The sequence below is a fragment of the Arachis hypogaea genome, chromosome 19 (assembly GCF_003086295.3).
Source record: "Arachis hypogaea cultivar Tifrunner chromosome 19, arahy.Tifrunner.gnm2.J5K5, whole genome shotgun sequence".
Lineage (NCBI taxonomy): Eukaryota > Viridiplantae > Streptophyta > Magnoliopsida > Fabales > Fabaceae > Arachis > Arachis hypogaea.
The window spans coordinates 4,292,841-4,305,009 of record NC_092054.1 but is presented as its reverse complement, the minus strand read 5'-3'; the positions used below and the strand labels follow the sequence as shown (position 1 = coordinate 4,305,009).

General features: G+C 34.5%; 1 protein-coding gene and 1 long non-coding RNA gene across 2 annotated transcripts; one reads left to right on the top strand and one right to left on the bottom strand.

Annotated features, from left to right (window-relative positions):
- The first annotated feature begins 673 nt into the window (after positions 1–673).
- LOC112779772 (putative disease resistance protein RGA4) lies at positions 674–3,721 on the top strand. Its single transcript, XM_025824112.2, has one exon. The coding sequence runs from the start codon at positions 674–676 to the stop codon at positions 3,719–3,721; it is 3,048 nt and encodes a 1,015-aa protein (XP_025679897.1).
- Positions 3,722–5,042: 1,321 nt separating this feature from the next.
- Positions 5,043–6,773, bottom strand: LOC112776784 (uncharacterized). Its single transcript, XR_003190184.2, has 2 exons — positions 6,635–6,773; positions 5,043–5,584 (listed from the first exon to the last, which is right to left on the bottom strand). It is a non-coding gene; the product is annotated as an uncharacterized lncRNA (long non-coding RNA).
- Between the last annotated feature and the right edge of the window lie 5,396 nt (positions 6,774–12,169).

Here is a 12,169-nt window from a genome sequence, read left to right as displayed (position 1 = left end):
TGTACAAATAGAAGACTCTAGTATTAAAATAATTAGCCCAATAATAATTTATATATATAATAATATTATATGTTGTAATGTGTATATATATACAAAGATAGAAAGAAGTATTAAAAATAAAGAGAGAGAGAATCGCATCTGTTTATTGTTGCAATTTCAATATAATAAAGATGGTTAATATTGCTATTAATATTATATGTAAAGAGTAATAGAAAATAGAATTTAAAATACTTATAAAATAAAATAGGAGAAAGAATTGTAGTAGAAATATAAGGAGAATAGTATTTGATTGTAGCATAAAGAGGGAATAGATTTCTTGCTTCTGTGTAAGAAAGAAAAGAGAGAGTATTTTTATTTCTTGTTGTGTGTTGTACGTAAAGGCTATGATGCCTTATTTATAGTAGTACAAAATCAACCTTCATTAAAGGTTGGTCTTCAAATTTCTTCCTTGAAAATAAATCTTTGCATGGGAAAGATTATTAACCGCCCAATTGATAAATGGGCATTCATTTCATGTTATCCCAACACATTTTAGTATTTTATATGGACTAACGAGTTACTAAGAATGCATTTTGACTTTTGAGGCACTTTTCATTACTTGCACAACCAATCTCTGATCTTTGTCTTCCTTTCTTTCTTTCTTTTTCCCCCTTCATTTGTTGTATTTCTGAAAATGGCGGAGGCCTTGCTTGGAATTGTGCTGGATAACTTGATCCCTTTGGTCCAGAGTGAATTTGCAGCCTTTTTTGGAATCAAGGAAAAGGCTGAAGAGCTGTCACGCACTTTAGAACTCATCAAAGCTGTTCTTGATGATGCCGAGCAGAAACAATGGTCTAATCGTCCTCTGAAGGTGTGGCTGCAGCAGCTTAAAGATGCAATGTATGTGCTGGATGATATCCTTGATCAGTTGCCTACTCAATCCTCTCAACTTGGGTGCTTAACTTCTTTGAACCCAAAGAAGGTGATGCATCGTCGTGAACTTGGACAGAAGTTGAATGAGATAATAGGGAGGTTGGATCGAATTGCTCAAGCTAGGACCAACTTTGATCTTAGACAAGGTGTGAGGGAGAGGCCAAGTGAAGTAGTTGAATGGCGCCAAACTAGCTCAACTATCGCCGTTCCTCAAGTGTACGGACGAGATGAAGATAAAGGGAGAGTTGTGGAGTTTCTTCTTAGCCCATCACGAAGCTCCGAGTTCCTTTCCGTCTATCCCATTGTTGGCTTTGGTGGTCTCGGGAAAACAACACTTGTTCAGCTGGTCTACAACGATCCAGAAGTAGGTAACAATTTTGATTTGAAGATTTGGGTGTGTGTTTCTGAGAATTTCACTGTCAAGAGTATTTTGTGTTCCATTGTAGAAGCTATCACAAATGTTAAGTCTGAGGGTATGGCTTTAGATGTAATGGAGAAAAAAGTGAAAGAATTGCTACAAAGTAAAAAGTATTTACTGGTTTTGGATGATGTATGGAAAAGAAGCCAAGAAATGGAATTGGGATTAACCCAAGACAAATGGGATAAATTAAGATCCGTGTTGTCTTGTGGATCTAAAGGCTCCTCCATTTTAGTATCCACTCGTGATAAGCATGTTGCAACAATTATGGGAACATGCCAAGCTCATTATTTGGACCGTCTATCCGATGATGATTGTTGGTCCTTGTTTAAACTGCGCGCATTTGGAGCTGACAGAGAAGAGCGTGCAGAGCTTGTAGCAATAGGGAAGGAGATAGTCAGGAAATGTGGAGGATCACCTCTTGCAGCACTGGCATTAGGAGGTTTGATGCAATCCAGAAGCACGGAAAAGGAATGGGTTGAAGTTCAGAAAAGTGAGATTTGGAGTTTACCAGATGAGAATGATATTATGCGTGTCTTGAGATTAAGCTACTCTTGTTTAGCGCCAACTCTAAAGCAGTGTTTTGCTTTCTGTGCCATATTTCCAAAAGATATGGAAATGGTGAAGCAAGAATTGATTTATCTTTGGATGGGTAATGGATTTATTTCATCCCGGCCAAACTTGGAGGTGGAGGATGTTGGCAACATGGTTTGGAATGAATTATATGGAAAGTCATTCTTCCAAGATGTCAGGGTTGATGACTTTTCTGGCAAGATTTATTTCAAGATGCATGATTTAGTCCATGATCTTGCTCAATCAATTTCAGAGCAAGAGTGTATATGCTTGGAGAAACAAAACCTTAATGATTCTTCAAGAAACCCCCATCATATTGTTTTTCACGACATTGATAAAAGGCAATTCAAGAAGAGATCCGTTGAGAAAGCTGAATCCTTGCGGACATTGTATCAATTGAATTCATATGGATTTCCTTTCAGTTCTAGATTGATTCGAACAAATAATTCTCTTCGGGTTTTGTGCATATATGGTAGAAAGATACCATCTTTTGGGAGTTTAACTTGCTTGAGGTATTTGGAACTTAGTGATTTGAATATAAAGTGCTTGCCTGCTAGTATTTGCAATTTGGGTAGATTGGAAATCTTGAAACTAAGACAATTGTGGAGGCTTCGCTGTCTACCGAAACACTTGACGAGGATGCAAAATCTCCGACATCTTATCATTGATCATTGTGAGTCACTATCTGAAATGTGTCCAAACATTCACAAACTGTGTGAATTGAGAATGCTAAGTGCATACATTGTGAAATCAGAGAAAGGGTATAGTTTGGCAGAATTACGTCATTTGAATCTGGGAGGAAAGCTAAGCATCAAAGGCCTGGGAAATGTCAGCAGTGTATCTGAAGCTGAAGATGCCAATTTGAAGGGTAAACGAGACCTCACAGAATTGAGCTTGTCATGGTTCAGCATTAATAAGACGAAGTCGGTTGTCGGAGAAGAAGAAGTACTTGAAGCGCTTCAACCTCACTCCACACTCAAGCTGTTGACGATAAGTGAGTATGAGGGATTACAATGGCCAACTTGGATGCAAAACAATTCTGCTACCCACAATTTAGTTTCTCTTCGACTTATGGATTGTGGAAAGTGCGGGCATCTTCCTCCAGTGGGAAAACTTCCATTTCTGAAGGAGCTTCTGGTAAGATGCATGGATGAACTGCAGTACATTGAGGAAGATGAAAGTTATGATGGTGTTGAAGCAATGCCATTCCCATCTTTGGAGGAATTGGGTTTGTCCTACTTGCCAAACGTGGAGAGGTTGATGAAACGGGAAACAACACACATGTTCCCCTCTCTTTCTAAACTGTATATCTGTAAATGCCCTAAACTGCAATTGCCGTGTCTTCCACATGTTAAAATACTCGATGTTATGGAATGTAGCAATGAGCAACTGAAGTCAATCTCTAATCTCAACAGTCTTAATGAACTATATCTTAATCTAAATGATGAAGTGTCGTGCTTCCCAGAAGGAATGCTGAACAACATGACCTCTCTTGCAACTCTGGAAATAAAATATTTCAGTGAATTGAAGGAACTGCCATCTGACATCACAAAACTCACTGCTTTGTCTGATCTAACCATCAGTAAATGTGGTAAGCTGGAGTGTTTACCAGAACAGGGTTTGGAAGGCTTATCTTCACTTCGAAAACTGTCAATTCATTACTGTAAGAGTTTGGGATCCTTGCCTCATGGTGTCCGGCACTTAACTTCACTTCAATCTTTGAGTATTCGTGGCTGCCCAATGTTGAAAGAGCGGTGTAAGCAAGGAACAGGGGAGGATTGGCACAAGATAGCACATGTTCCTGATTTAGATATCTAGTAATCATTGTATGTATTTATTGTATTCTTAGTTTATACACTGCTTATTGATTCTTTTTTCTTTTTGTTGTGTATTTGCATTATCATGGTTTCAATATTTTGTGATGTAGTTTATCTTTATTTGTAGTGCTCTTTCAAATTACAGAACCCCCAAAACAAGAAAAAATATATTGTATCTGATTTTCAATTTTAAGGATATGAAATGAAACTCATTGTAAGTTCTGTGTTGGCCAGGTGAGTATTCAATAATCATGCATATGAATTGCTGGATCTTTTACCTCATTTGTTTAAAATACGCACGGAAAGGAACATGTATAGAATTCTTTTGCTTCTCCCTCAGTTTTTTGTTTGGCATGAACGATTTTAATTTTTCTTAATATGACAGTAGATTTTAAATTGGATGATGGGCTATTATCCAATTTATTGTCAATGCTTTTCTTTGGCCAAAGCATCAAATAACGAATTCTTATATATATGTATATATATATATAGTTTGTCTTCGGGAAGAATTCTAAAGCAATGGTGTGTTAATCTGAAACATTTTCTGCTATAAGACTGATTTTCCAAAACAAATTATTCTTATTGCCTCATATCACAATGCAATTGGCTTCAAATAGTTTCTGTCTATCCGTTCAAATGAGACTTCTATTGTGTATTGAGGCCAATAAGAAAGAAACTCAGAGCTTAGATGATTATGGTCAGTTGGTCACAGTCACTATCACTATACAGGCTTCAAAACATACATCATGGAATTGGCCGAGGCATTAGTTGCATCATCATGGTTTCAATGTGCCTTGCTAAATTGTCAAGGCTTTACTTTGGCCAAACCATCGAAAGAATTTTGACTCCCAAAAATTGTTCTCTTTAATAACTGCTAAAACTTTTAACTTCTACAAATGGTTATTTTTTCATTTTTTAAATTTGCTAGAATGGACAAAAATTCACACGCGCCGAATCATTTAATGAGTTATGTGTACACACGAATATAATGCTCCGATAGTCACTTCCATCACTTCGCAATAGGACAGTGTCTTCATTAGTAAAAATACACACATATCGAGTAAAAATACACACATATATATAACGATCTCATACAACTTGACACACTTGAAAAAATATATAAATCACTAATAAAATGATGAAATCATTACACATGTGCATTTTTATTAAGGGAGATATATTTTTTTGGCGGAATAGTGGATATGACTACCAAAATATTATATTCGTATGTACATGTGACTCATTAAATAATTAAAGCATTTTTCTGTGTAAACTTTTATATTTGTGTAGAGATAAAATTAAACTATGCTAGTATAGACATATTGGACTAATTAACTCATTTTATTGCGATAATAATTCATTCCAACCTCTATACATAGAGATATTTTCATTACAAACACATTCTGAAAATAATATAAAATATCTAATATCTAATAATCTTCAAAATCCTCCTCCTTTTTCATTTTAAACTGCAAACGATCGGAACTTCTTTATTGATTAGTAACTTTGACTATGTTTTGATTTTAAACTAGTCTTATGTATTATATATTGAATTCCAACCTCTTGTATTATTATTAATTATGTTCAGGTTTTCCTTTTCCTTTTCCCTTTATTAAGTTTCGAAAAAAGGAAGGTTTTTCTCTACAGAAATACGTGCATCTACAAACATGTGATACCGCATATTTTCTCATGCAATCTGCAAGAATCAACTTGCTATTATATTTCGCAAAGCATTTCCCGACACATCGATTAGGGTAGTCGTTTTTGCAATCTTGGTCAAACATAAAATCATCTCGGCATAAAGTAGTGTCTTCAGTAATGAACTGACTACTACTAGTAGCACCGTCTGAACTTATCCACATAACTACAAAATAAAATATATATTATATATAATATTAAAAACCAAGCTTATAAATAATTAATCTGGTAATAAAACGTTATATTTTAGTATGTAAGGATGCATTTGTTTGCCAACAAGCTATAGTTCAAATGGCATAGTCTCTCCATACTTACTTAAAGGTTGCAGATTCGAATCTTTCTATCTTTAAAAAAAAAAAAATGCATTTGTTTATATGCACATAACACTAAGATAAAGATACGAGACACTAAATCGTGTTTACCAAATAAGTCGTAAGCAAAAAATTGTGTTCAAAGATACTGAATTAGTATATTTTGTTTTGTTTCTATCTTGATAGAAAGGATACAGTGACACAATTTTTTTTATTTTTTTATTATTCTTATTAATTTTTCATAATTATATTTTTTATTTGGTTTAATTACTCTATTGGTCCCTATAGTTTCGTGAAATTTTTAATTAGGTCTCTATACTTTTTTTCTTTTTGATTGGGTCCCTGCACCAAATTTTTTTTTCAATTAAGTCCCTCTTAATAGTAATTGGCTTAATTTTATAGGGACCCAACTAAAAAAAAAAAGAATTGGTATAGGAACCTAAATAAAAGGAAAAAAAAGTGTAGGAAGTAGGGACTCAATTAAAAAAATTTTGGTGCAAGGACTCAATTAAAAGAAAAAAAAGTACAGGGACCTAATTGAAAATTTTGCGAAACTATAGGGACCAGTAGAGTAATTAAACCTTTTTATTATTATATTTTTCTTTATTTAAAAAAAAATAAATTAGACTTTTATAATTTGTTTTAATTTATCACCAAACAAAATATAAGAAGAACACTAATTTTTCTATTTTTGTTATTTATGTCTTATTTTCAGTATCTTATCTTATTCTAATCTAATATACTATAGAATATAAAAATGAAAATATACTCTTTAATTTAAATGTGTTTGAATTAATTGGAATCAAATGTACTGAATTGAGATATGGAAAAAAAAGATCTAGCATTTCAAAGGCATACACTCATAAGAGGGGGAATAAATAATTGAGATATGGAAAATAATGAACCTGATGAAACCAGAAGCGAGAGTAAGAAAATGTTTCCCAAAGATAACTTGGCCATCTTTCTATTTTCTAACAAGTTAGCGTGAATTTCTTATTCTTGATATCTTTTTTGCTTGCAAGTCCAAGAGTTGAGATATCTACTACTGTATATATAAGTGGAGAGTCATTCATTTTAGTCTAAATTAAAAGAATTTGAAATTAGTGAAACCCCACAACACGCAACATTTTAAAGAGTATTAATTTGTCTTATAATAATAATTTTTTAAAAATTTAATTATCTAATAATAAAATTTATGAGAAATTTATTTATTCACTATATGGATATTAAAAGTTTTATAGAAATTTTAAAGTTTGAAGAATGTTGTTAGTAATGCAATTGAGCATACGACACTACAACAAAAAATATTTTTGGTGATACATTTTTTAGTAACAATAATATAATGGTTATTATATGTCTTATTTAACTTTTGTTTTTGAAACAATTATATATTCATTGTTATTATTAAATATTATGATGACAATTATATATTTTTTAAAATTTTGCAACTATTTAAAAGGTCTCTACTAATTGTATAATTGCTGTTAAAACATTTTAACGACAAATAAAACATAATACCGCTAATGTCTAATTATTAAATAAATAATTAACGGCTATTTTATTGGCACTAAAAACAAATTAGCCGCTAATAATAATTTTTTTAGTAATGATATAGCCGTCCTTTCTTTTCGTGAATGTGGTGATATTCTTCCGTTAAAAAATGATTTTTTTGTTAAATATATTTAATATTAATTTCAAATTTTTACTTTTTTTTAATAATAGGAAATATTCTAACAGTGAAATAGTTACAGAAATTGTTATTTAAACAAATTCTCCAACATTAATGTCACTCTTCTTGATTTTATAGGAATGTTGATGTAAATAATTCATTAACATTGTTTAAACTTTCTTCAACAACACTTATTTGAGACCAAAAGTAGCAATGTGGTATCTTCATATATTTAAATAGCTACCCACTTGCACAAAGTGGGATTTGTCTCTGCAGATAATAAAATTTTGCTAACAAATGTTCTAAATATACTTATGAAAAGTTATCAAAGTATGTAAAATTATTATTTATAAAAGGTTAATCAACGAAGTATTGTCATGTTCAACAACTACAATTATAATGCATCCTAGTAATTATGAAAGGTTATAATTATGAAGTTGTCACGCTTGGTATTTATAAAAGGTTAATAATGGTAGAAATTGTTGTTGCTCCTTTAAAATATCTATTATTAAGATTTGTCTTTTTAATATTTGCTAGTCTACTGCATAGTTAAAAAAATTGCTAATATAGTTTTTAAGAGTACTTTTTAAAAAATATTAAAATAAAAGTTATTATTAAAAAGGTAAGATTTTAAAACTTTCAATGTTAACAAAATTCTAAAATAAAAAAATAAAACTATATAGTTTGTTAACATTTAACCGTTTCATATCTTCTAAACAACTCTTTAAAAATAGTCTTTGAAATATATTGAGATGTCAAATGAACTAACTCGTCGTGTTACATTATGAATTCATCTCTAAATAAATTAGTCCGTACTACTTCACCCCGTCTTACTTAAAAATAGAGCCTCTCAATTTTCTTTTAACAAAGAATAAAATATTATCTTTAATTTTTTAATATATTTTTTTAATTCTACTTATAAAATTAATACTAAGAAATCAAATTTTATTCTTTCAATTATTAAAAAAATGGAGAGAATCTATTTCCCGCTATTAATAAAAGAATGGAAAAAGCTTTTACTGTGTCACTTAAGTTATATAGAAATTCTCGAACCCATGAGTTAAGAATAAGAAGTTCTTGATTACCCAGACTGGAATAACCACTTAGAATAACAAAATTAAGTATGTTTGTCGAAAAATGCAAAATTACATGGATACAATACTCGTTTTTCCAATTATGTAGCATGGCTAAGTGATCCAACTCACATTAGACCTAGTGCCCAAGTGGTTTGGCCAATAGTAGGCCAAGAAATATTAAATGGTGATGTTGGCGGGAGTTTTCAAGGAATACAAATAACCTCCGATTTTTTCCTGCTCAAACATTCTGAAAATACAAATCCATTGGCATCTTACTTAATGACGAACTGACAGACTTGACCCGTCATGTTTTTCTAAAAAATTAATTTTTAAATTTTATTAACATTAAAAAACCTATTGTATGTTTTACTCAATACTGGAACTTTAAGGAAGCACTTTGAACCGTCTAAGAAATTAAGTCCTCAATTATTATGTCCTCTACTATTTGTGGACATATTTTTTGTCATAATTATTGGCATCAAGTTCTGCTTCCAATAATGTTGTGTTGATAGTGTCAATAAAAGAATAAAAAGCCGCCGTCGCCTGTGAGCCAAGTGATGCAAGTTAGACAGACATATTTTTTGGCGAGAAAAAAATCTAGATCAACTCGTTTTTTTTGGCGAGTTAAACAAACCTATCCGCTTACCACTCCTAATGTATAGAAGAAGAGATGATGAAACATCAACTTATTAATTCCAAAATACTTTTACATGCATTGTAAAATGAATATCTACTTAGAAAGATTACGACAAATTGAAGTTTGGCAAACATTTTCTCGGTTGTTCTTTTGCTTTTACGTTGTTAAATAAAGTATCTCAGAGCAAGTGTAGTGAATAGTTGCAGCAAGAACATAGAATGAAGAATCAGAATCTTGCACAAGAAGAAAACACATTGATTTGAGTTTTGGTACAAATTAAAATTAAAGTTACATTTCATCAATTCTTAACCAGTATCTCAATGTATATTACTACACCTACTCAGAGTGAAATAGATGTCATATCCTAACAAACTATCTGTCACTAACATAATTGTAACCAACTAGTAAATAGAATTCAATAACTCATCTCAATCCTTTCCTTTGTGATTAGTGTTGATCCGGCCGTTACAAATATCAAGTCATAATTTGGTATTATGAGTCATAACTCGGCAGAACACAGAATAGTTCGGCGTTACGTTATTAATCAGCAATCAACATCATTAATCGGCAAGTTACGTTACAACCTGACCCAACGGATTATATCCTAAAACGTCTAATATAACGTCATCACCCATCAAAGCCTAATCATTGCTCCTCAATTCCGAAGACCATCAGAAAAGTAATCGACCTTACTTCACCTATAAAGGTATAGTATTCTATCTTATAGAGACATATTGAATTCTCAATACTAACTTAAGTTTCGGAGTGCCTTTGTAGGTTCACCCCCCTTGTTTCTTGCTCATGCTCTACGCAATTGGACATCCCCTCAAAATGAAGCTCGGACTTCCTCAAAGCTCAAAGATCGGCATCGAATACAACAACTCGGCGCTGACTCCCAAGAGCCGAGCTCCCCCTTCAGGTATCCATACAGGAACAATTGGCGCCCACTAACTCTTTTCGTGTATCATCGGCCTCGACGTTCTCGCTTGGAGCCATGGCTGAACAACTTCCACCCACACCATCTGAACTCCTTCAGATGGTGACCGAGTTACGGCAAGCCAACCAGCACATGGCCGAAGAAAACCAAAGAATGGCAAATCAGATTGCCAATTTGAATAACACCCGAATCGAAAATAACAACGATCAACAAGAACGGACAGAAGAAGCCGAGCATCAGTCAAGGCCGACGCATGTCTCTGAAATTGCTCGACACGAAGAAGAGCAACCCGAGCATAATGAGGAAGCTCAGCCGGACGACGAGGAAGACAACTTAGAAGACTCCCCTGGGCCGTTCATGGCCGAAGTGATGAATTTCGTGCTGCCCAGGAGGTTCACTCTGCTGACCACACTAACCCCCTATGATGGGCTAGGTGATCCGAAGAAATACATAAAAAGTTCACCTCCATAATGATAGTAAACGGTGCATCTGATAAAGTTTTATGTCGTTATTTTCCATCTTACTTAGACGGTCCTGCACTTGATTGGTTCTGTTCTTTGCCTGCAGGTTCTATTTCTCGCTTTCGAGACCTATCAAAGCCCTTTGAGGAGCACTTTGCTGGATCGGCCATCTACCTACACGACTCCGATTACCTAAACACAATCAAACAGGGCCAGCACGAAAGCCTTAGAGACTACATGATGCGCTTCACAAAGATAGCCATGAGTATACCCGATCTCTATCCCAAAGTGGAACTACATGCAATAAAAAAGCGAACTACAACCAGAAAAATTCCAAGAGACCATTGCTGTAGCAAAACCTAAAACTATGGCCGAGTTCCATGAAAAGGAAAAAGATCAGATTGACATCGAAGAACTCCGACAAGCTTGGAAAACAGACAAGCCACAATATAGAGACGACGACAAAACTTGAGACCACAAGAAGAACTTCAAACTAACTCCGCGATATGACTCTTACACTCAGTTCAACACCAAACGCGACGACATCATTAAGGAGATCTTAAATTCAAAGTTAATTAAGCCGCCAAGAAAAGCCGGTAGCTACCCAAATTCAAAAAGCGTAGACAGATCAAAATACTGCTCTTTCCACCAAAAGCACGGACACACTATTGACAAATGTGTCATCGTCAAAGACCTTCTGGAGCGGTTAGCTCGGCATGGTCACCTTGATAAGTATATCGGCGGCCACATACAACGACGAGCACCCCCTCTGGTGACCAAAACTCGGCAACACAGCATGGCCGAGATAAAGATCGACCGAACACCAATCATACCGAATAACCAAGACGTATTATTAACTGTATTTTTGGAGGTTTTGCAGGTGGAGGAGCCACAAGCTCGGTGAGAAAGCGATCTTACCGAGCTATGTTTTCCATAGAGGCCGACCAAACTCAACAACAGACACCCCCACAGCTCCCTCAGATAACATTCCAGACAGCTGACCATAACACCAACGTCACAAATCTAGACGACCCGATCATAATTTCCTTACAGCTTGGAATTCTCCTAGTCAAGAAGGTCTTACTGGACCCCGGGAGCAGCGCCGATGTTCTCTTTTATTCCACATTTCAGAAGATGAAACTAAGCAGCAACATCCTTCAACCTTTCACTGGAGACCTGGTTGGTTTCTCAGGTGAGAGAGTCCCGGTTATGGGCTCTGTGTGGTTACAAACCACACTTGGTGAGTTTTCCTTATCAAAAACTTCAGATATCCAATACTTAGTTGTTGACTGCTTTAGTCCTTACAATTTGATACTTGGCCGACCTTTCTTAAATAGGTTCGGTGCCATAGTTTCTACAATTCATCTTTGTGTTAAGTTTCCTTTGCAGGATAACACAATTGCAACCATTCACAGTGATGCCCGAGAGGCCAGAGAATGCTACAACAACAGTTTTAAAAGACCTAACTAAAACACATAGGCTCATGTGAACAACATCGTCAACTAAGAGGACCTACCCGCCCTGGCCGACCTTGATCCCAGGGCAGGAACCCTTGAACGACCAACCCCGACAGAGGACTTGCACAAAATATATTTCGCAGATAGCTCGGACAAGTTCACTTACATCGGTTCCACACTAAGCTCAGAAGAGAAGGCCTCAT

Bases quoted from the DNA above. Each gene is read 5' to 3' on its own strand.
- LOC112779772 (XM_025824112.2), top strand. From the start codon at position 674: ATGGCGGAGGCCTTGCTTGGAATTGTGCTGGATAACTTGATCCCTTTG.